Source organism: Haemaphysalis longicornis, unplaced genomic scaffold (assembly GCF_048455015.1).
Source record: "Haemaphysalis longicornis isolate Haplotype H1 unplaced genomic scaffold, Haemaphysalis longicornis Haplotype H1 scaffold_7, whole genome shotgun sequence".
In the NCBI taxonomy this organism is placed as follows: domain Eukaryota; kingdom Metazoa; phylum Arthropoda; class Arachnida; order Ixodida; family Ixodidae; genus Haemaphysalis; species Haemaphysalis longicornis.
In genome coordinates, this window is record NW_027526422.1 from 98,273,049 (window position 1) to 98,297,695 (window position 24,647).

The following is a 24,647-nucleotide window of genomic DNA, read 5'->3' on the forward strand; positions in this document are numbered from 1 at the left end:
CTCACAGCATGGGAAGCTAACCAAAACTGCGTGGCAATGACGACGATGGACCTCCTGATCGGCGCCACCCTGGCACAAGCAACAATCCAAGAAGCAGAAGAGGTAGGTGTAGCACTAGCCCTGGCAGAAACAAAAACAACCGTTATCATAACAGATTCTCAAAAAGTATGCAGAAAGAACGAATACATGAAATAAAATAACTTTTAAAAGAAAGTGAAAATGAAAGAGGATAGAGGGAAGATCAACCATGAATTTTTATAGTGTAATCGGAGATGTTCGAGTGAACTCTCTGGGACGTTTGGCGCGGAATGACCCAGCAGTGAGTCCGATCGTCCATATTCGAAATATTCAAGAGAATAGACGGCTACAATTGAACCGCTGTTAGCTAGAGATAGATATGCGAGACAATAGGAGGCAGTGGGGAAAGGGAACAGCCTTTTTATTTTTGTATTTCTGAGTGTAAGTGCGGTGATTGCTGTTACGATGTGGACGCTCATGGTTAAAAGGTGGCACATGTGGCAAGTGCTGTCAATTGTAAACAGTAAAAGTCACGCAGTCAGTGTTGTCAGCCACCGTACACGTCACCACCACTTCTGTAGTCGGAGTTCGCGTACAGGCGGCCGCTTTTCCGCAGCACGCCCTGGACGTTGCTAAACTCCTCCGTTGCAACTGTCTGGATGTTGTGGCCTTTGGCTTTCAGCAAGAGGGAGTACATCTGTAGGGGTGAAACACCGGGTTGACCGTTTACGCTCTGTCCTACACTTGCCACGTTTTCCTTCATTGTTTCTTGTATAGAAAGAAATCTTATTATAATACGCTGTTTATTTGAACCAGTAAATCAAATGTATTATCCGAAATGGCATTTTCAAAATGGCACGCTTCCATGGAACGTCGACTAGGCGAAAAATCATCTTACGAAACAAATATTTCAATTCATTTCCTTCTATGTACAAACTTGAACAAATATATCCCCAAAATATTCATGTGCCTTAATTTTCAGGAAATATCTTGACTCCGTGCATCGAAGCGCCGAAGATTGAAAGTTGTACTCTGTGCAAGGCACCAAGTTCGATTGCGTGATTTTTGCTCTCAGATAAGCGGCGAGTTTTTTTTTTTTTTTGGAGGTACGCCCGAAACTAACGGCGAAGACACAACGGTAAGGCATTACAAAAAGCGATGGAGCAGAGGCCTAAGCGAGCTGGCAACCAAAGGCCAGGAAAAACAAAAAAGAAAAAACTCATGCGCAAGATAGAATGAAAGTGACCGACCAACTACATGCGCTACTCGTGGTCAATGCGGAAGCACCGAAAAATTTTAACACCAATAAAACTCGCAGCAGTGCAGAACCCCCCGGCCTTTAGCAATAAAGCCCACACTAACTACTGAAGACAAACACCAGTGCGTACTACTATGAGAACTGAACCAAGAGTCCCCGTAATAATAAAAGTGGCCATAAGCAATTCCCACTGCATTTATGCCGATAGCTGACGGGTACTCATCTGATCACATTCCTATGCGATTTGCGGATTCATAACCTTCGTATTTCAGAAGCATTGCGTACTAATACAAAAAGTTCAAAAAAAAACCATAGAGATTATTCTAACGGCCTAGTTTGCTTCTTGATAAAATCACTTTTTATGAAATAAGAAAGAAACAAGATACAGTTTGGTTTACCTAGCTTTCACAAGATAGCGCTAGCTGTGTAGCAAGCGAGAGCCTTTAAGTCTTTATTTCAGCACAGAAGGGACATATCTCTAAAACAAACAAACTACACCCCTTCGTGAGAATTTCTATGAAGTTATAAACACTAAAACTTTTCGTATTAGTGGCCGGCCCACGATTCTTAGGCCCGTGGGTCGTGAAGTAGCACGTTCCAAAGGAATGTTAGCAGGCGAGTTCCTCTTAATCGTGCCGCACGCACCCTTACCTCTGGAAACGCTGGCTCCGCCATTATGTAGTCGGGAATCAACTGGTCGTGCACCCGGGCATAGTCGATGGCATCCTTGATGTTGCTCCCCATCCAAAGACTACGCATGCTTACCTGCGCAGGAGACGACGCAGTGCGAGAGCGTTACAACCGACAGAATATCCTCGTTTGGAAGCCACAAAATAGTGATTGTCCGCGCCAGGCAGTCAAATGCTTGCTCACACAGGCGTGCACCGAGGTCATGTTTCTTTTTAAGTGCGAATGCACTTCTTAAGCGAGCCTGAATAGTCCGCCGCCGTCGTCCGCATAGCAACAGCTGCGGGTGCGCGCGCTCCTCGTCTTCCTCCTCGTCTTCCCTAGCAACGGGGGGAGATGGACGCGCGCTACTCTCCTCCTCCTCTCTCCGCTCAGTGACTGCGGGTGTTGGGCGCCTCCTCTCCACTTCGGGCGGGAGAGCTCTCGCTCGCGTAGCGGGCGCTCCGCATTCCGACACGTGAGGGCGCTCGTGTAGCCCTCGCCGTAACGGCGGGCGCTACTCTCCTCCTCCTCTCTCCGCTCAGTGACTGCGGGTGTTGGGCGCCTCCTCTCCACTCCAAGATCACGATATCCACCGTAATCGCGCAATCAACAACCGTGCATTCGCACTTACACACTCTCCCCCTCGGGTAAGTGCGAGGGAATTTTTTCTAATTTTGAATGCCTTTTTAGCAGTTAAGTGAAAAAAACAGTAGACGGTTCGTGATTGATGGTTGCCGGTGATCGTTTTTTTTTCGTCTTTAGGCGCTTTTAAGTTAGCTGGCACTATTTGTAATACAAAAATTTAAAACGCCAAGCACACCACGTCGACCCTTTTGAGTGCTCGTTTGCAGCCGGCTCAGAACAACTGATATGTGCAACATGCCCAACCGGCTTCGCGAGTATTTATTCTCCAAACAGAACACCGCCAAACAAATTCAATGATATATGGATATGTAGATAAAAGAGCTGTAATTGTCACTTTAAAGTCACTATTCAAAAACGACTAATGAAGGTTTTGCTGCTATGAGACACCCATATAAATGCAATGTTTACGTAATAACGGAGCGTAAGGTAGGCCTTAACACTGAAGAGTGGCATTTATTTCTCGGTTCTTCCGGATGCTCCGAAAGTATCGATGCACTTTTGAAGGAAACGTATGAATCGCTCGTCCCTAGGCTCCCGCTCTGAGGAGTAGCGTAAGTTTTCCCTTTTAAAACGAGCCTACAAGAATGCAAATTTTTGTTCAGCTGGCTAGGTCAGCATGTCAGCGTGGAAGTGATTTGAGCTTAGGGCTGGTGCGTGGACACAATACGTGCTGTCTAAGAGACTGAGTTCAAAGACAGATGTAAGACTGAAAATAGACATAGGTCTCGTGTCAAAGCGCCTACTCTTTAAAAAAAATTACGTTGCACTGTGGGGCTGGAGACAAGCCGACAGAATCAATGAGTGTGCAAAACATGCAAGTGTACACGTTAGAAACACAGAGTTAAGACAATGCCTGTCACCTTTGAGTGCTGCGTGATCCTTCTCTGTAAATTTCTCCAAACACATGCATTGGTGTAGAGTAGGCTCCCAGTGTAATTCTACAGCAAGACATTACAAATGGAATTGCTTCGTCGTTATCGAGGCAAGTAAGGAACCACTCTCGGCGATAGTACTTTACGCGGTTGGAGAAACATAGCTTGGCATTCCTCCATTCAACCTCACGCGGATCTATGATTTGTCTTGGTAGTGCTGAATCTTCCAATCGCTGAAAAAGATGCACCAGGTGTTGAGGCTGCTTGCAGACGGGAGCCTCCAGTCTTGCTTTGAACAGCAGAGAGCTTTTAGTTCAGCCGTGGAGCGCTATATATACCAGAAAACTCAGCCCAGCCGAGAACCCGTGAGCTTGCGCCTCGTAAGGAGCGCATCGCGTCCGACGGCTCGACCTTCTACAACTCTGCCCAGCGCGTGCGTGACGTGATCTCTCACGTGCTATTTTCGCGCCAGTTCACGTGCGTTCGCGCCTGAAGTGGGAACACAGACGCGGAGATCGCGCTACTGACTCCGAGTTCGCGACGGTGGTTGCCCTGGGTTCTAGCGCCTGCTAACGCGGTCTACTTTGGGACAGATACGAAAGCTTGCGGACAAAACGATCCTGCCTTGCCGGCCACGGGGAACTCTCAGAAGCAAGTTCGTAAATCCATGCGAGGTGAAAGAACAGGGTCTCCTACGAAGGGAGAGGGGCCGCCAGCTCTCCAGCCTGGCGCTATTAGTGCAAGCTGCGCCAATTTTTTTTTTTTAAATTTTACAGCGTGCGATTCACACCGCGATGTTCAAAACGTCATGCTGTTGGCATGACCGAATATTCCTTTTCAATCAGTCACCCACTGTCTCGCCAGCGAGATCTCTTTAAAACGTAGCTATAAAAACAAGACTGAAAATATTTTAAATCGTGATTGTTCTGCCCTCGTTTCTAGATTCAAACACTACCGCACTTGCTAATTTTCACACTTAAGTCATTTTAGGAGTATCGTGTACCTAAAGCTTTCCTGGAGCATAAACATTTTCAATTAGAGGCTTTAGCCATGTTAACATTGGCATAGATACACCGGGTACATTTTATAGCTGACTTACCAGAGCCGCACCCGTGGTAATCTTCGGTCCTCCGGATCCACCGACTACCAGCTCGACATCTCCATTCGGGTCGAGTACAATGCTAGGACTCATGGAAGACTGGGGTCGCTTGCCCGGCTCGATGAAGTTGGCTTTCGAGGGCGCCACGCCCCAGTAGTTGCTCTCGCCAGGAATCGAGAAATCGTCCATGTGGTTGTTGAACACTATTCCGGAGGAGCTCCGTACGTGGCTGCCGAAGCTTCGACACCGCAGAGGGACAAAACAGGGAAATCACATGGGAGAGTGTCAGAAATCAGGACAACTTCACCGCGTTTCTATTGCATTCCAAGCTACTGTTCTTGTTTTTGTTACGTGGTAGTTTTGGGGAAGCAAAGCCCGTATCACTGCACCGTCATTGCATCAAGCCTGCGAACTACGAAACCCAATTGTGTAAAGCAACGTAGGAAGCCAATCGATGCAATAAACGCTCGTCATAAGGACATCGGTTTACTCTAATCGTTGCATAAATTGCATTCGATGTGTTTTCCCATCTAGTCAAGCCTCCATACAATCTAGTCCCTCTGTACAAGTTTTGCCTGTACAGTCGGGATCAATTTGAAGGTTATCGCGGGAACGCCGACCGACCGAGACGGCAGTGCCGTTATGTGACACTTTCTAGCATAAGCCACAACGAGATTATGCTACGTTTGATTCTCCCTTGGCTGTTCCATGCAGTGCTTGCACTGCCATCAGGAGCGATAACGGCCACGCTCGTTTCTTTTTTCTTTATTCTTTCCTCCCGCAATCGATTTACTTCCCACTGATACGCAGCCTTCTCAGGGCAACTATGTCGGCATGCAGGAGCATTCAAGTATAAAAAAAATTGTAATTTGCTTCTGCAATGCCACAAATGTTGAGGTTATCAAATCGCCGAGAAACGAAACGCGAATAGTCATCCAAAAAGAAATGAAGAAAAACAATGAGGCAGTCGGCCATTGCTGAAGGGGTGAGCGAATTCTATGCAACAGCCAAGGGGTGAGGGAGGGTAGCATAATCTCGTCTTCCCGAATGAAAAAAAGTGCCACGGAACGGCGCTGCCGTCTTTCTTGGTCGGTTCTACCGCGATAACCTTCAAATTGATCCTGACTGTACCTTGAGCCGAAGGGCGCCTGACAGAAGCGCAGGCAAATCCGGCTGCCAAGTTTTGGGTTCGTTTAGAGATTGCAAAATTTCCGCTAACACAAAACATGTCCTGGCCCTCTGCTGGGCACTTTTGTTCATGACCTTTCAAAATGAAACAACACCACCCGGTGGGAATGCTTCGTGACTGGCACAAATGCCGTTTTTCAGAACACGCTGCTTCTACATAAGTGTCAATGCACTTAAATGCACTTTGTGTGGGTTCGATAATAGCTCACCAACCGTCGCTGAATTAGGAGGCATAAAAATACCTACTATGAGTTGATAGAGCTCGTGACGCTCAACGCGTCTCCGTCTTTCCACATCGCCAGGTGCGCTGTGCCTTTACTGGACGGCATAATCTGGCCCACAAATCCATAGTGCGCTGGATCATGGTAGGTTCGCTCGTCATCGATTTGCCGCCTCGTGGACTCCGCGTTGTCTCTTGAGGTCAGGTTTTGTACCAGCTGCATTTCACGTGCAGTTTTAAGTGCACTGTCTTGATTTTTTTTTCAGTCTTGTATAAACGTCGTAAGAACAAATTTTTCGAAAATAAAAGTACGATAACAACGTTGGTCACGAACTTATGGAGCAGATTTGCGTGTGGAAGCCAGGTAGACTTTTTCCTTCTTAAGGCCACTCTTCGCAAGCGTTCCACTGCCGGATAGCCGAACTATCAGCAAACTTACCGGTCGTTTGACCAACAGAAACCAAAAATCAAAGGAAGTGGATCTTTAGGAATGCGCGAGCAAATATTCCCCCACTCCTAACGAGAGTCTCGAATCAATGCACGCCTTGCTCCGGCCTTATAAGCCCTCAACCGGGTGTTGTTGACACGCCCTTCGCAAACCATTCCTTCCTGTTTTGCGCTCTAACCATCTAAGTGACCACGTTTGCTCGCTTTAGTATCAGTGGCTGTCTGTGCCTCTCTCTGTTGTCCATGAGAAACCGCATTCTGTCGCCGCCATGCACTTTTTATGCCATTTTGCAGCCTACGCGGCCCTGCACTTGCGGCACACGAGGTGCGACGAAAACCGGACTACGAGCGCGACCGGAAGCAGCAGGGGTTCGAACGCAGGTTCAGCGAAGCCAATGTAAACGCCCAGTAGAAACTCAGCTGGATGCCCCTTTTCCGCATGGGCTCTGTCGCTCTCTGTTCTGTAGCGTGTTCTGTACGCAGATCAATGGCACAACCTTTTGCCTACATGCCTATCTGTTGTTAACGCGATATAAAATTGGGACAGATGTGGACATTTAGGGATCATAAAAACTAGTTCCTGATGTGTACTGGACTACGGGGACAAAATATGTAACCTGGCTTCGGACTTTAATCGGTACTAGGTAAATGTAGTCACAGCTATAATAACAGGAAGCTATTGGTTTCGTCACAATGCGGTTCAACCAGGAATCGATTTGCCGTGCGCTGCCTATGCCCGGCATTGGTACACGACAAGGTGTGAAAAGAGCTGTCATTGGCGCTCCCAGTATTCGGTACAGTGGCTTTGGGCCATCAAAGCGAATGATAGCGTTACCGCTCTGAATCTCAAAAAGATTATCAGAAACACGGCTGCCCGCGCAACTCTATTTCTGCTGCTAATACTTTGAATGCGTACATGTAAATAGCATTGGTGGGAGCACAATGAAAATTAACAGCATAAATGCACGTTACCATGACTGTGGCCTCGTGAAGAGTGATTTGTGCGACGACGCGCTATTGCTGGTGGTGATCGACGCTTTATAACTTTGGTGGTTTTCCCAGTGGCTTGGCGCGTAGGTTTAAACTCTAACTGCGCAGCTGCTAACCACGCGAGATTCTGTCGGGCAACCCCGTAATGCCCCACGGCAGCGCGCCGAGGCACAACCATGCGCTTACAAACAGATACTAGTTTTATAAGAAATTTAAAAAAAAAACAGCTGTAATGGAAGACCGGCAGGAACTTTGGCAATGTGGTTGGGGTGCATTACCCGGGATTACTGCTTGAAAGCAGTTCAGAGCCGGCTAAGCGTTAGCAAAAGAGATGCTGGAGAGGGAGATCCGTCTGTAACAGTAGCATTACCTCAATGTCGCTGCTTTATTGTAACGTCACAAAATTGCAATGCACCGCGTCCTCCAAATAGCTTGATTGACTCTAGAGTTTAACGCGCTGACGCAACGCAGGCGACGAGGCGCACCGTAGTGAAGGGCTCCGGATTAATTTTGACCCCCTGAGGATCTTTAACGTGCGACGAAATCTCGTGCATACCGGCGTTTTTGCTTTTCGCCTCCATAAGAAAAGCGGCCTCCGCGGCCGGGAAAAGAACCCGCGACCTCGTGCTCAGCCGCGCAACGCCTGAGCCACCGCGGCGACTGTTTTCCGAACAGCTACGCTGTATTTTACCATCATGGTTTGGGATAATCGCAAGACAGTTTTTCCGCTGTAAAACCTTTACCCATAAGCTAACTCGCAAGCTTTACCTTCCTCTTCACGCCCAGTAATTTGGTTTCTTTCGCCTTGCGTAAGAATTTGAAACAATAACCGTCGCTAGCCCGCTAATATTACTTGTGTTCAAATAGGAATTGTTTTGCAGTGCTCTCTCTGTACCCATCCGGCAGTGTTTCGTCAAGCGCCAATGAGGTGTAAAAAGGGCTGTCAACGACGGTAGCAGTATTCGGTACAGTGGCTTAAGACTAATTAAAGCAAAGGACAACGTTAACGTTGGAAATCGCGAAAAGAGATTCTCAGCAACACGGCAGCTCACACAACTCTCTCTGCTGCTAAAGTATGAATGCGTACATGTAAATAGCATTGGTAGGAGCACAATGACAATTTAAAGTACATCCGCTAGATGCCATCCTCGTCATTTGTGCGGAGGCTGAACCATTTTTACGGTAAGCGATAACAGTCAGGATGTGCAGAATAGATAACTGCGCCGCTCCGGCTCTGTCAACGCAATGAGGGATTTGGTGCCAAGAAGTCCCCCGCAGACACTTTGTTGGTCAGTCTAAATATTCCTTCGCATCACACACAAGCAAAAAGAACAAAGAAGGCGTCCAAGACTAACGCTCACAGCCTTACCCCCAGGCCAACTATTGATCGCAGATTGCTTACTTCCTACCCCCTACCCTCTCCCGCGCATATAGATGCTTTCTTTTGGTGTGTGCCTGTGCGCGTGCAAGGGAAGTGTGTGTTTTAACGTACGCCACTGGCATCACCAAACTGGGCACTTAAATACTGATATGAATGCTATGGTTCCGCAATTAAAAGTGTTTGAGCAAACAAATGATGATCAACCGTACTTATGGCAATATTCCAAGGTTCAGTATATTTATACGTCCGTCCTGAGCAACCTTCAATACTTGCTTGAATGCTGCTTGAATACTCGCTTTGGCGCAAAACAGTTTTTGAGTGATTTCCCGCTAAACGTAAGCTTGCTAAGGAAGTCAAGAATGTCCTTTGGCCCGAATAATAGTCCTTCCTGAAAGTCATACAGAGCGCGTGCATTGTCTCCTTAATTAAGCATGCAATCAGTGGTTCTTTTCTACACATGCCTACGAACGCGTTTTTTTCTTACTTCAGCATCGGAAGGCGGGAAGCCGGTGGTGTACTTACATCTGCAACGTTCACGAAGCGCGGGTCGCCTAGAAGGGCTCTCTTGGCGTAAGCGAACTTGCAAGCCTCAACAAACCTGCAAGAACACACAAACCTTCACGTATTGAATTCTAAAATACGAATGCACGACAACACTTGTACTCGCAGCAGGGAACCGTAGGGAGCTCCTTTACAAGAACTTCACACATAGTTGTCTATGAAGATTCACTTACAACTGACCACTTGTGTTTGCCACTCACGTTTAAAAAGTAATCCATGTAATTGTGGTGTTACTTCCTAGCCAATTTTCAAGTATTCAAAAATAAGGGATGCGTGCTTTTCAACATTATACAGATTCATCGCCTATAAAGTTTCAGTGGCAGTTGGAACCCGAAATGACTATTCGCTTCCAAGCACTGTTTTCTGGAAATTAAATATACCACTGGCGGAGCTGCACCGATTGAAATAATAAAACTACCTTAAGCGAATCTTTGTTCCCTGCCATTGCTGAATTTAGCGATTTTTGTTTTGTGGGCTGAAATGATTGCATTCTGTCGCGGTGGATGGTTCAAAAATAACAGGTGTTGGTTACACACAAAAAAGAAAAATTTCAAAAAAATATTCTGTAATAAGTAGCATGTAGCGAAATACCAGTAATCTCGCTCCGAGCAACAGATCAGTTAACTGTATGGGCTATACCAGAGCCAGAGATGTTCAACTTAAAACTATATTTCATATGCAGTGTATGCATACTTAGTAGTCGTTGCAGCACCACAAGCCCAAACCGTTCCTTATTTACTTCAAGGCTCGCTATAACTCAAGACTAATAGGTAGCAACCAGCACCAGGTAACGCGAAAGGGCGCTCACCTGTGCAGCGTGAGCACATCATCCTGGAGTGCGGCGCTGTCGTTGCTCCTAAAGGCGTCCATGATGGCCATGATGTAGGAGTAGATGGCGCCACCTGCCGGAGGTGGTGCAGAGTAGGCGACTCGGCCATCCCGAAAGGTGACGCTGACTGGGCGTGTCCAGGTAGGCTTATAAGATCGTAGGTCGTCGAGGGTCAAAATGCCACCTGCGATTAAAGAATTACAACAACATATACACTCCATATTTGTGGTTGTTTTGAGGCGCATAATGTTAGATGCAAGCTTCTTGCAGGAGGCGAAGTAAAAGAAGAGTAATCAAACATCGTCCTGCTTATTTCTCTTGCACCCGACGTTTCTAAATATGTATGCACATGCTTTGTTTTATGCAAAGCTTATATGGCTAAGGGTTTATGCATTATTCACTTCCGTGAACAAACCTTGCCGAGGTTCCAGGTACCTTTGAAGCAAGACATGTTGGAGAACGAACGTCCCTCCCGGTGTTTATGCTAGTAGCCCAGTGTCGCCACCAAGACGCACGCCATTCAAAACATAATTGTGACCTCAAGCTCATGCGCATAATCTCTTGGATTTGAGTATTGAGTAGATTAGTTGTGTTTCTCTTGGGCATTACCGCCGTCAGCACCAAGGAGAATTAAAAGTTACCAATACCATTCACCTAATTTGTGTCCCCCCCCCCCCATGTCTAGCGGTAAAAAACTACGCTGGTCATTCTTCACAGTATAGAGAGGCGAATTCAGGACAATTTTTGTTCACTCTTAGACGATCTTGTGGAACAGCTTCCGCACAGACGACATGACGGACCAATCTCGCCGCAACTCCAGTAAACTGTTTTATTTACTGGAGAGCGGATTGACAGTCCCCTAGTGCGGAATGCAAGCATCAGCGACATCAATAAAGTCAGCCGCGCTTTCAGTCATTCAGGCGTCGAGTACTTGCGCTGTAATGGTTACCCAGCCTTTTAACTTTGTTTTGACCTTACCTTCTCCGAAAAATTACGGAGAATGCTTAGAAATTTCAAAGAATGTGAAGGCGAAAGCCTAGTTTGACCTTCTGTTAATCTGCGGCTGAACTATGGGCCGAACTTTTCAGCCGCACCCGTCGGCGCTTAGAGAGAACCCTTCCCCAGGAAAGAACCCTTCCAAGCTCGTTCCTACCACTCGCCATAGCTGGGAGCGTCCTGTTCGTCCGTCGTTAGCGGTCTCCCATCCTACGGCGCGGCTTTTCCTTCGAAAGGCTCTGTCGGCCTTTCGAAGAACCCTCCTCCGGCCATTCTGCATCTATGCCCCGGCGCGCACTACCCATCTCGCGCTCAAACTTTCTATACCTCTATATTCTCTCTACGTCACAACCCGCATGCTTGAAGCAGATCTAAGGGTTTCGCCGTAATAATAGTTTCTTGGCTTATTTGGTGATCCGGAGTCCCACGTCGCATGCGACAAATCGTTCATATCCTCGGGGGAGTGAAACTGGACGAGTTATCAGTAACCACTGGCCACTTTTTTTCCTCGCGAATAATTACGTTACACTGTGCGCGTCGAGACGCCTTCGTAACTAAAGGACAGACATTGTTAATATTCTCGCTTTTCTTGTCCCAGTGCACTTCCTTGCATGTCCGTCTACGTTGTGGTTAAAGGTAATTTTGCTGCATTTTTCCAACAGCTGTGCCGCTGATCGCATAATTTAAAAAAAACGCAGTCTTTCGTCATCGCGTATTTCAATGCTTCTTTATGCGTGCTGCTGCGAATAACATACTACTAAACAACATCGTATCGGTTCCTACTGAATCCCCTAAATTTCCGTCCTAATGTGTAGATGTGTGCTAGTGTGGATGCACATCGTGTGCATCAGTAATATCATCGCCATCGTGCATAAAAAGCCCACAGAATTTACCCCACTGAGGTTTCAGGTTAATTTGATGATTCATCTCTTTTCCTCTCCCTGTATCACTCCGGAGAACAATTATAAGCGGAATTCCTAGAACCAAGTTGTTTCTCACGTTGTCTGAGGAAAGAGGAGATGCTTCAGGCAAGCAGGCAGGCTCGGGTCTTACCGTGTTTGGCGATCTCCTGCACCATCTGCTCGGCAAGCTTGCCTTCGTAGAAGTAGTTTGGGCCGTGCTTTGCGATCTCCGCCAACGTTTTTGCCAGGTCCTTCTGCACAAGCCGCTCTCCGGCTATCAAGGGTCGCTTCGCCTTCCGGTTCCAAAAGGGTTCCCTGTGGTACGAACAGCGCCAAAGGGGCAGATCAGATGGTCATTAATCTCTTGTTTCAAAGTTACGAAAGACTAACGAAGATTTTTTCCTGGGTCAAGCTTCTCTGGTTTCTGAGGTTACTAGAAAATAACGAGTTTAAGGGAACCCATATGATGGAGTCACTGTCAACAAATACTTCTCTCGGCGAGTCTGCCGCTGGAGTAGAGCAGTGCGTACGAGGTACGTTGGGTGCTACGTACAGGCTCAGCCAATTTTCATTATTACACTGGTGTTCAAAGGCACAAAATCTGTAAGCTTGGAAAATGCTCTGTCGCCGCCAATTGTCATTTGTACACGACATTAGGCGGTGTTGAACTATCGCTGTGATGGGCTACGTTTCGCTGAACCAGACCAAGGCGTTCATTCCCGAGTGGTTCTCAGGGCCTCCAAGCTGGTCAGTATGGAGGCTACCTTTATGTACGTAAACAGGGAGCTCGTATATTACTGAAGTGGGGTTTAAGTCGTCATGGGATATGGTAAGGTGAATTCAGCCACCCTGCTATGACTGAAGTGGTCAGTCGAGAGTCCTCGAGGTGCGTCGCTGCTATTTTCAGAAAAAAAAAAGAAAAACGGGAGAATTTGGCAACCTGGGCAATAACCACTGGCTATAACAGAGGGCTACCCTGTGAGAACACTGCGTGAACACGAACCCTGCCAGACCACTGATCGGTGGATCTGGGCGCCGGTTTCTGAGGGACCGCCGGCGGGTCTCGGTACCTGCTCCCACCCCTGAGTGACACAACCTTCAGCAGTCCTACGAAAAGCGGGTTCTGCCTGCAACAGGTCCGCTCTTAAAGACACTGAAGTAGAAGAAAACTATACAGTGTATAAAATCTTTGGTAAGGTTCGTTCCGCACCATGTGGGATCGCACGGCCCGTCTGGACAGCTGAACAGGTCACGTGCCTCGTAGCAGAGGCTGTAGGCGATCAGTTTACTGACAGGGAAGCCATCGCGTGCCAGGCGTATGGCGTCTTGGAATAGGGCGTGCCAAGGAAGCCTGCCTTTCAGGCGCCTGTGGATCTCCGCATAGCCGCGCACTTCTCCGGGTACAGCAATGGCGAGTCCACCTGTACAAGTAATGAACGAAAAGGTAACGATGACAGCATCTTTTGGAGACGAAGAATGAGAAGAGCGTGAAAAAGAAAATGTTTGAAAAGTGTGTAGATACTCGATGTCAACAATATCTACTAATTGCAGCTCTTTACCGACCGAGGACGGTGACCAGTAAAGAGTTTGTCTAAACGTGACTTTTTGGCATGCACTAGTCACTGTAGTGGGGCTTCGTTACGCACCCTCTATTGAACAGTGATTAATTATTTGAAGGATACGAACATCCTTCTCTTTTAAACGACGTACGCCGTCCCTGTGTGCGCCGTGAACATACATGGTCAACATCATGACAGACTTCAACCTCTAAAAAACCTCGATCTGATGGTGTGAGGGTGCATTTAGATGGGACCAAAAGGGTCCCATGGGACGCGTTCAATAAGGTAGGTTGGAAGTCTTTGACCACAACCTCTGCTGACAAGCTTGTGGTCGGTAATGATCAATTCTAGGCTGAGTTTAAACCTACCTTTTAGTGTATAAAGTGGCGTCTTCGTGTGGTTTTTATAGCGTACTTCGAAATTACCTAAATTATTCGGACAAAAGCTTCCGGACTTCAGAAAAGTGTGGCAAGGTTTTCAATAATTAAACTCGACATTTTTAATTTGGTATATTCTGAAACTATACAAAAGGGTTGATCGATGCCAGGACATTGGTGATCCTAATCTTTTGCGTTGTGTTTTTTTATTTGGCAAGAAATTTGCTCGGTTGTCTTGAAACCTAAAAGCTTGCGAACGTGCGGCAAGATTCACTGAAGGCGTTGCTATAGATGCTCTTTTGGTGCGACTATGATTCGGACGTTTCTTATAATGCGTTTTGAGGTATCTAGTGCGAATGCAGCTTGGTGGAAGTTATTTTTGACTCTAGCATTATATGCAGAGCCATTTACCGACTGGTCATACGCTGGTGTGGAGAGCCCGTATTTGGCTCTATTAAAAATACTAGCGACACATCTATTAGTATTGGCAATGAAGAGACAGATATTGGCTTCTTGTGGTACACTTAAAGACGGAAGTTGGGCTAGTTTGTGTTATTTGGGATACATATTACCAGGGCTTGTTTCTTAGTCTTGGTCTTCGGCTTCGTTCCTGACCTGTGTCTTTTTCGTTTGTAATATGCACTCTTGTGGTATTCTGACATTTAGCCAATAACCAAGATTTTGATGTTACTCGCAAAAAAAATGCTTCATATTTTTATGCTCACATATCTCTGAGTTATAAGCAGTACAAACGAGGAATTTCCTGCGCTAGTAGGGAGTTTTCAACCGCACCTCGTGCGAAACTGCAGATTCTGCGAATTAAGGAAGAATTCACAGCGACGAAGCCGCGTGACATATTTACCCATGTTATGCGCTACGAGGATCAACAGCGTCTTCCTCACACGTGACATAACGTCCAAAAAAAGTTTGTAACGTTTAACGTAACCTTTACTGCCAAAGGTTTAAATTCGTTCTGATGTTTCAGCCAACCCCACAGAGATCATGGCGTTAAGGCCTTACGAACGCGGTATTTTCGTGAAAGAGCATTTGGGAGGTACATTGTCCTATTCGTCACTTTTCAACGCAAGGAACGAATATGAATTTATGGGGGGACAAAAGCAGGTATACTTTACGACTTGTGCCGTCAAATAAGATTCACCATCGAAAAGAGGAATTCCGGCACCCATTTTGCCATCCAGAAATACGCGAAACAACTGAGAGAAAATAAAAAAACGCTTCCGACCAACATTCACCCAGTTCAGCTAGTCGAGAACGCAGCCCTTGCGCGGTCAAAGCCCCGTTCACTGGCCGACGCGTGATAGGTCGCGTTGTTTTTCACGTGTGTCCGGCTTTTCACTGAGCTTGGTTTGTAGACACCACGTGAATGAATGAGCTATTTTGAGGAAAGTTTGAAAAATTATTCTCGAAATTCCTCCAGACAATTCGAAGAAGTGTCGACTATATCTGAATACTAACATAACATGTTCTATTTACACCACAGACATTGTCTGCGTGCTTCCAAATGTCTGCGGCTACAGCTGCAACGGCTCCTACAGGTGTTCAGGCATATGAGACTCGATATTTTAGCACCGTTGAAAAATTTAAATCGCAGAGGAGTGGCGGCTCACCTTTGACGCTAAGGGTGGCGTTCCCGACAAACATGTCTCTTCTTGCCGCCGTCGGGGCCACTTCGCGGGAAATGAGTGAGAGGGCCTCCTGTTCTTTCCTGCGACGAAAAAGATGATTTAAGAGTTCCTCTTTATGCTTCGGATTAATGAGGATGCTGTTGATGGCTGCATGCGTTTAATTGTAGTAGAACCGCGGCACATGAATCTGCAACCACAAAAAGGAATTACGAACTCTACATCGCTTGTCGCTGGCCTTTTTTAAATAACAATGAAACGTAATAAGAAGAGAGATCGATTTTTCTTAATTGACGGCCGTTAACGTATAAGTGGAGAGACGGCCTATGAAGCAGAGGGGAAGGGCTTCCGTGTCCAGAACTGGCCGCGTACTTGTCTGACAAAAGCAGTGACAGAAAGTTTAGAAGTGGCACTCCCACACCGACTCACTCAATCAGCGCGTCATGGGTACAAGACTGACGAGGTGTTCAACATGGGTGGTCTGTAAGTTTTACGACAGTTGAAACAAAACCGCCTGTAGAACATTTTCTATCGCGTCAGCTGAAACTGGCCAACAGCCACTTTCCTTCAGCCCTGTCTTGCCCTTCCTCGCTCACTAGCCTTTCCGCTACCACTGTCCGCAGGGTAGCGCCGCTTCCCAAAAACTATGCTAACCGATTTACAGGGTTTGTACAGCCTTCGCAATGTGGCATCGCTGTGCCTCGAAGTTTTGTGGCCCTAGGACGCCTACGTTTTTCGCTGATCCGTGGAGTGGCGCCCGCCGGTGAGCTTGCCCCAGGCGTCCCTATAGCTCCAATTGGAAAGCGGCTGGCGCGTCAGGCTATGTTATACAAATGGCGTTGGTTGAAACTTGGGCTGGTTGGTACACAATTTAGAAGGAAAGCGGCAGCGCTACTGGTAGAATGGAAGGATAAGAGCAAGCGTTTGCGTAATACTCGTCCCGTCCCGCCTGTTGCGATGCGGCTTTCTCACGTAGGTATCAGCTTCGCTGGCAAATCCCTTCACGCGGGAGCCCAAATGCTTCGCAGATTTTTTTCAGCATAACCCTTTACCGCATGTAGCTAGAGCAAAGTATATAGCTCACTGGGCAGCTCAGTCTTGCACGTAAAAATTGATCGCTGTCGTGGTCGTCGTCTTATACCGTATGCATGCCGTATGCATGCCGTATGCATGCATTTATGGCGTTATCCGCATTACTCTGACACACTAGGTGGAACTAGATGCTCATAGATCTTGCAATGGAGGCTACACACCTCGAGTAGAAGGTTGCCACGAATCCACCGCCGATTCCCATCGCCTTGGGCAGGACGACACCCATACACAGCAGAGTGGCCACGGCTGCGTCGGCTATGTTGCCTCCCTTCGAATAGATGTTGCTGAGAAACGTAGAAAAAATATTTCAAAATCGTCACGAGGACGAATGCCAGGAATAAAGAAGGAACGGTGGCACAATACTTTAACAAAAAAATTATTCACAAGGGTGGTAACAATTTAGGCTCCTAAGCGGTAATAACAGCTTTGAGACCTCAAGCCGGCATTAAACGGGAGAATTTTGGCGATATTTCCTTCAAAACCTGTCTGGTTAGAAGTCAACGGGTAATGTTAAAAACAGGTTCTCGCCGTTGACTAGTACGCATTGGAAACGAACGGCGCGTGTTCCAAAAAAAAGAGGACAGTAGAAACCTGCGTCCCCGAGGGGTACTGGACCGTAGCGAAGCACGCATTTTCTCAATCGGGTAGTGATCGCACGTTGTCAGTAATCGTCCTATTTCAAATAAAGTGAGTCCACGTGGTATGTCTGGCAGCAGTCTATTGCTGCCAGCTTGCCTACACCAAGTGCCCTGTGCGAGCGAGTACACAGCGGGCCGGTGCTCACGACAAAATGAAACAGGTCTTTAAAACTGCGATTAACGGAATTATTAACGTCGCAACCTTTACGAGCTTTTCCGCGCATGAATCATGTATAGCAGCAAGCCGTAATGCGATACGCTTTAGCGTTGCACGGTCAGCATGAAAGTTACGACTCCCCTGCGTAAGTTGTACTTTATATTTTCAAGGCGTCAAAGCAGCCATCCATTACTCCGTCCTTATTTAGTAGGCAGCTATCTGAAACTATGCTCCTCCAGTTGTGCACTCTTTCCAGCACGCCTCACGTTCAGGGAGTTTATCGACGTATACTGTTTTGTTCGATTGTCAAAGTATGCTTGAGAAATAACAAACGTTACGCTCGGTGTCGAACTGTGCCCGTGAAAGCTTGAATGGCATCCGGACCCCCGACGTTAGGGGCGCCCAACTAGAAGACGACACATTCGGTGGGTGTTCATTTCACAAGCTATTCGGGACCTTTTTTAAATAAAACGGACCAAAGCTCACTTTTAAGAACAACTGTTAAAAAGCGAAGCTTGTTTTTTATGAAACCCGAGTCGAAGTCAGACTACAAATTCCGAACTGCTTCAACCGTGTCGAAATTGCGCAATCGGACAGACGTCGGCTCTATAACACGAGGCACCCAGGTTAGATTGACCACTGGAAGCGATTTTTTATTGAGGCGCTTGAGGTGCATCTGTTCATCATTACCCTTTTTTGAAACCAATTGTGCAAACTTGGTTTTCCTGGAAAGCGTTCCCGCTTTTCGACGTCATCAGTGAGACCTAGAAACCTTCGCCTCGTTAACCGGCATGCGTATGTAGCTGATAGGTGCTCACGTCAAGTCTGCGCCATCCTTTTGCTATAATTTACGTTTACTTAGTATTGCCAAACCATATTGGAAAAATTGTCGCACAGGCTAGCGCGTCGATTCTAGCAGCTCAGCAGCAAGGTAGCCTAAAACTTCTCTCGTTCATCCGCACTGCTGTTGCTGCAATCGAACGCTATGATGAGCTTCAGATAAAGTTGGCTTCAGAAAAACTAGGTCAGGACTGACACAAACCCTGTCGGGGTTTGAGAAGGCACGCTGCGCATCTAAAACTCCTACAATATGACAGTTTGCGAGGCCGGGTTGGGGCAGCCCACACGGACTGCCCCAATTGCGAAGCGCAATACACTGTTACCTTAAATGCTCGTCTCTAGATATAGCGTACTCCCCAAGCGTCCTATGACGACCCGTGCCTTCTTTGTGACGCTGAGTTTTACGGAAAACGACGCTTGCACCGAAGGCTAATCCTTTTCGTCGTAATTAGTCAAATAGCTTGTATATGAGGCGGGCGCCTGTCACCACTGAAGCAGCGGAGAGCGCATGCGCGGACACAGCATGAACCATCGCCCTTGATGTTCACCCGTCTGCGACTCTCGATCCCAACCTCTTTCCTGCTCCAGTTCGGGTGCTCCAAAAAGGGATTCGAACTTATTATCGAGCATTAGCGGTAATGAGAACCTAAATATAGAAATCGATCATGACGCAATAGCCTGGCTGTGCTGGAAATCGTAACGAGAGCCCGGTGATGACGAGAGAGTACGCTGAATGAATGAATGGGCGTGTTTGCGTCAATAATAACGTCTAAGCGTTTTAGAGCATGGTCCGCAATGTGTTCGTTTTCCCATTTGAATAACAAAACATGCATATACGATCATCACAGGTCGAGCGTGGGACACATTTACTCGGCGCACGCTTAATAAAAAGCAAATACAAGAACACGCCCTTCCAAATTCCTTCCGCCACCAAGCCATTCTTAGCCGGATACACTACAGGCTGAGCTACAAGGAGTAAGTGCCCACGAGAGAAAACTGTCCTGGGTCTTTATTATAATTGTGTAAACTACGTCACTTAGCTTCAATACACCGGAAATTACTTGCCAGAGCTCCTATAGCACCGCATCCACACTGCGTATCTAAACAAGGAAGGATCCGAAACCCATGCAAACAAGGCTTTTACAGTAAATTAATAATTTTTACACGTGGCTCGACCCTTGCACGCTTTGACCAGCTGTGGCGCCTCTGATTATGAAGGTGGCAGAAGCGAGCAACTGGCGTGTGGTGTTCGTCAAAGGGAGAGCTTACATGGGCTACTTCAGGGCACCCTTGTCTTCAGGTGGTGTGTACAAGGCTATTCCTGAGTTCTCCATCAAACTTACTAATGCGCGCGTGTTACTAGTTACACACAGCACGAAGCCATGGTGTACGTAATTTTCAGACGATCTAATTAGGCTGAATAGAACTGGGGACTATATAAAACCTCAAAGTTTAACCGCTTAGAGCTACTGAGGAGCCCCGTGGATCGGGTAAGGACATAAGCTTATCTCCCGCATTGCTGAACATTAATGAACACATTATGCATGTTCCGGTCTTTATCCACCTAAACAAGGCGCCTTAAATTTAATAAAAGATATTCTAATGATGTGATTTTGCATAATATGTACTACGCTTTGTAATAACGAAATCTAAGGACCCTCTTCTAGGCTTCTAGGGAATTGAACAAGCTTTATAGCTGTTATTATTCACGAAAGCACTTTTAAACCTAACTGCGGCGCACGTTGTGAAAGCAGCCCAAGCATGCAACGCTTACCACCCACCTGGCAACTGGGGCGCATTGCCTGGCCGGCGTTGACACGGCCCAGTGTGAGAAATTTCCCAGCCTAGAAGGTCCGTACTCGATGCCGCAGCTCTCGTCCCCTTCAGCAAGAGTTCCGGTAAGGGCAACAAAAGCGGCCGCAAGCAGCAGCACTGCTAGGCGTGCCATGTTTATCGAAGTTCAGCAGGCAACCGCACCGCCTGTGAACCACACGTGCGGCAGGTCGTGTCAGAAAAGGCAGCAGGGGAGCCGCAGTCTACGGGCGAAGCACAGCAGGTGCACAGCTGGGCCTGCGAAGTATTGCACGGGAAGTTAATTGCATTTTCTGTAAAAATTGGCGTTACTTATATGTGCCATCAAAACACTGCAGCGGTTGTTTCTGGAGTTTAGTAGGCGTCGGCCGAAGAAAAAAGACATGATCATCAAAATGGCATTGTATGTGCGTTGCAGTACGCTGTCCTCCCTTAACTCGGCTAAGGTAGGGCAGTGCGCAGAGCTTAGTGTTTTAGAGCAGGTCTTACCATTCAATAGCAAAATTTGTGAAGGAAAGTTTGACATCCACCTAAATGCAGCCATACGGCTACAAAGGAAAGCTATACAGCTTTCTCAGAAACTTCGCAGTTCAAGAAAAATTCGTCCTGGTCCAGGATTCGAACCCGGGACCACTGCTTAACCGGAGCAGTCACTCTACCAACTGAGCTAACCAGGAGGCTAGTCGTTAGTAGCGCGAAAGCGAATTGATCAAACAACTCGAAGTGAAGGACAGGTTAATCGACCAGATTTAAGTACATGTCCTTCACTTCGAGTTGTTGATCCATTCGCTTTCGCGCTACTGACGACTAGCCTCCTGGTTAGCTCAGTTGGTAGAGTGACTGCTCCGGTTAAGCAGTGGTCCCGGGTTCGAATCCTCGACCAGGACGAATTTTTCTTGAACTGCGAAGTTTCTGAGAAAGCTGTATAGCTTTCCTTTGTAGCCGTATGGCTGCATTTAGGTGGATGTCAAACTTACCTTCACAGAAACTTACTGCACCTTGGGGATTTCCCTAAATCTGGTCGATTAATAGCAAAATTTGTAACTGGTACAGAGCTGCATTGAGGAGTTATTTAACCTTGCCTAAATACCAAAAGAGGTACATGTGCACTTTTATTTACCTCACCTGTTTTTTGCAACCCTGTGGTCTCAAACGGCTGCTACTAATTTATTGTTTGCTATTGACTGATTATAGACTAAATACACTAAGTACTACCCCGAACATGCAGGACAATTGGCTTTTCAGACTTTCGGTTGCAGACATTCCAAATCCCCTACAAGTATTCAATTGGCGAGTTTTCGGGGAACTGTTTTTGTGTTTGCCGCGTTTTGTCACCAAGACTTATTTTCGTTGCTTAAGCCACATTTATTTGACGCAATCCATTTATAATCATCATAAACATTATCATAGCATGTGCATATATATATATTCCTTAACCAGCGAAAAACGAACATGTTGGTTCGCGACGTCCTGAAAACACAAAAAATTTGCAATCGCCTAGACGAATACACGCCAACACCTCTATAGCTGAATTCGAACCCAGGACTAAGGTAATCCCAGCCCGATACACTACGTACTGCGCTAGAAAACTAACTGATTTTGTTCTACTACTTCAAAGGAAATTACTTCAAAGCTGCAGTTTCATTTAGGGAAGGTGCAACTCGCGGCTCAAATCGAATAACGGTGGGGGCGCGAATCGTATGCCACTCGGGGCGCAACTTGGATGCCGTTTTGAGTCGCCGCACTCCGCACCCTCGCCATCATCCACGGAGTGGAGATGCTGCCATTTTTCTTTTGATAACTGATCGTCAGACGAAATGTCAGCGGGAAATCGCGGGCAAGTCAAGGACACCAGAATTGGCAAAAGAAAATTTTAGCTTAAAAAATGTCCAGCTCAATCCACCAACCTTGGAATGAGTGATCTTGTGTAACTGGCCAGTCCCGGTGGCTTGGGTATGAAGAACAGGACGAGTGCCTGGTATAAAAGCCGCGAACACTGCTACCACACTGAAGTGCGATGCACTGCATCCATTGGTTTTATAGGGCTCAGGAAAGGGCAGGCGACGATGACCCGATATGACGACGAAGCAGTGAGCCGGTCATGCGCAGGATATAGCAAGCGCAGGTGTAATTCCGCATTAATGGTGGTTGCGCTAGTCTTGCCGGTATCGGTGACCTGGTTTTGAACAACAGGCTGACTGGCCAGCACAAAGTTTGTGAAACAAAAGCACACAAGATGACATGACCTGAGTGTGAAAAACGGGCTGACTGGCTTGCACAAAGTTCGTGAAACAAAAGCATACAAGATAACAGTGTAGAAATGACTGATTACGGGCATTTAGAAGACACAGGAATTTCATATCGGTCGCGGTGTGCGTGAAACTACCCACGTTTCGAAGTTGCTGAGCCCAAGAAAGATTAAAAAAAACACGCATTGTCAGCTCTAGGTGACGCTGAACCTCTCGACCTGCAGTTTATGAGACTTATGCGTTGACTGCGTCTCTTTCGGTGTGCTTTGTATCGCACGATACAAAATATATCGACTGCCCTGCGTGAACGAATTATTCAGTTAATATAAAAAGACAAAGAAGGCTTCAGCTGATAAGCGGAGGCCCACATGTGAAGAGCGCGTACTCTGGCGTACGGCCGGTCACATTTTTTCCTGCGTCTTTTATTCTGCAGTGTATCAAAAAGTCGCTGATTTACCGGTTAACTGATGCTCAGGGATCTTTTAGCACTAATTTATCTTATTCTTATGGGGGTTTAACTTGTTTGCGGACGCAAACAGAAACTCAAGGAGTTGACCTATAATTTGGGCCAAACAATAGCTTGTCATAGTCGCTACCAAAGGGTGTCCGCGCGTGGTCACCAGCAACAGACAAAACAATAGCTTTGAGTGATCCTTTAACCTTGGCTTCTAAATTATGTGCGGCGTAGGCTCGCATGCAGGTGTTTGAATAAATACGCCGTTTTTACGTGTTCGCAGCAAGGCCGGCCATTTGCGCAGGCTGCAGGCGGGGCAAGCAACGCGACGTGATTTAGTGCCGTAAACGAAAAAAAAAACAAATAAAAAAGTTGCAACTTCTTTTTTTCGTTTATGCTAAAGTTGCAATAATTGGTAACGGTATCGATATATGTATGTCAGGGTTACAACTTGCGAATATGTATTGTTTTTCGGTTGTTAAGAACATTTATTTGACGGCTGGACGATTCTACCAGTGCGCTCTAATCATGTTTCTTGTTTATAACTTATGCTGACTGAGGAGAGAATTTTGTACACCCTCTGGTTGCATAAAAAGTCAGGAATAAAGAGAGGCCCAAACTATTACAATTTTTTGTGATATTTATTTTACCACCCGGATCACATGTTTTAGACAGATAAGGTGAAGAGTGTGCAACATAGATATAATATGTACACAATGGAATACAGGGCATCTGTGTGAAAAGCAATCAATAATCCAACACCGGACCGGAAGTCGAGCGACATCGGCGAGGATGCACGGACCCACATACGAGTGGAACCGATCCCCAAGAACGTCCACCCAGAATACTACAAGGAGGGGCGAGCGGCGCGGGCCAAGACCCTCGTCGAACGACATGCAAAAGACGAGCACGCGCGTTACGTCGACGCGGCGGAGTACCAACGAGAAGGTTTCGTCGCGGTGGCCGTCAAGGCTACCACGGGTACCACGACAGCGGCACCAAGCGTGCGGTGCACGGGCGCCACGGACGCCGAAAAGGTCTCCATCGCTCTGGCGATCTCTGAGGCTGAGTCTCACACCGTGCTCAGAGACTCAAGAACCGCCGTGCGGAACTTCACCAAAGGCCGAATGTGCACCCATGCGGCCGCCATCATCGGAAAGACCAAGCTTCAAGACAGAGAAGACCACATCAAGTGGTTCCCGGCGCACATGGGCGAGTGCGCAACTACGTCCAACCACAACGAGACGGCTCACTCGGAGGCGCGTGCACTTACCTTCCGCTGCCCCGATACCGACCGTCCGTGGTGGTTCGAGAGCAAAGACCGCTTAGCAAGCTACACTGAAATCACCAAGGCCTACCGCCTAGCTCGACAATTAATGCCCCTTCCTTCCCCCTCCCCCCCCCGCCCCCCATTAAGGACTGAGCCGGGAGGAGGTCGTGTTGCTACGGCAGCTCCAAACCGGGTCCATCCTCCCGCCGGCAACGCTGCACGTATTAAACCCAGGATTTTATGAGTGGTCTGTGCAAAGTGTGTAAAGTGGATCTGGAGGACCAGTGGCACATCTTCTGGGACTCTGTCCGGTTTCCAGACGAAGCGAAGTCAAGGACGTATCCGCCGAAACTCCAAGAAGCAGTGCGCAGTAACGACAAGAACGTTCAATTTTGGGCCGCCCAGCAGGCCCGGTGTGCGCTCGGAAAACACAGGCCACGCGACACAGCAACGGGGTGCGTTGGCGCTGTGCAGAGTAACT

The 24,647-nt window shown here is 47.3% G+C and overlaps 1 protein-coding gene across 1 annotated transcript; it reads right to left on the reverse strand.

The window, feature by feature from the left end:
• Positions 1-422: 422 nt before the first annotated feature.
• LOC144146155 (scoloptoxin SSD14-like) lies at positions 423-20,394 on the reverse strand. The gene is made up of 11 exons (XM_077678121.1): positions 20,163-20,394; positions 16,908-17,030; positions 15,640-15,737; positions 13,286-13,496; positions 12,227-12,390; positions 10,157-10,361; positions 9,310-9,385; positions 5,996-6,186; positions 4,562-4,799; positions 1,928-2,041; positions 423-715 (listed from the first exon to the last, which is right to left on the reverse strand). Exons 1-11 carry the CDS (start codon positions 20,327-20,329, stop codon positions 566-568), a joined length of 1,737 nt encoding a protein of 578 aa, XP_077534247.1. The 5' UTR covers positions 20,330-20,394; the 3' UTR covers positions 423-565.
• Positions 20,395-24,647: the final 4,253 nt, after the last annotated feature.

What these genes read in the sequence shown, in the direction of transcription:
- LOC144146155 (XM_077678121.1), bottom strand. Translation starts at nt 20,329, where the DNA reads ATGGCACGCCTAGCAGTGCTGCTGCTTGCGGCCGCTTTTGTTGCCCTT. An exon ending in GTGGCAACCTTCTACTCGAG is followed by an intron (nt 15,738 to 16,907) that starts GTGTGTAGCCTC and finishes TTTTCGTCGCAG; the next exon opens with GAAAGAACAGGAGGCCCTCT. An exon ending in GGGCCGTGCGATCCCACATG is followed by an intron (nt 12,391 to 13,285) that starts GTGCGGAACGAA and finishes TTCGTACCACAG; the next exon opens with GGAACCCTTTTGGAACCGGA.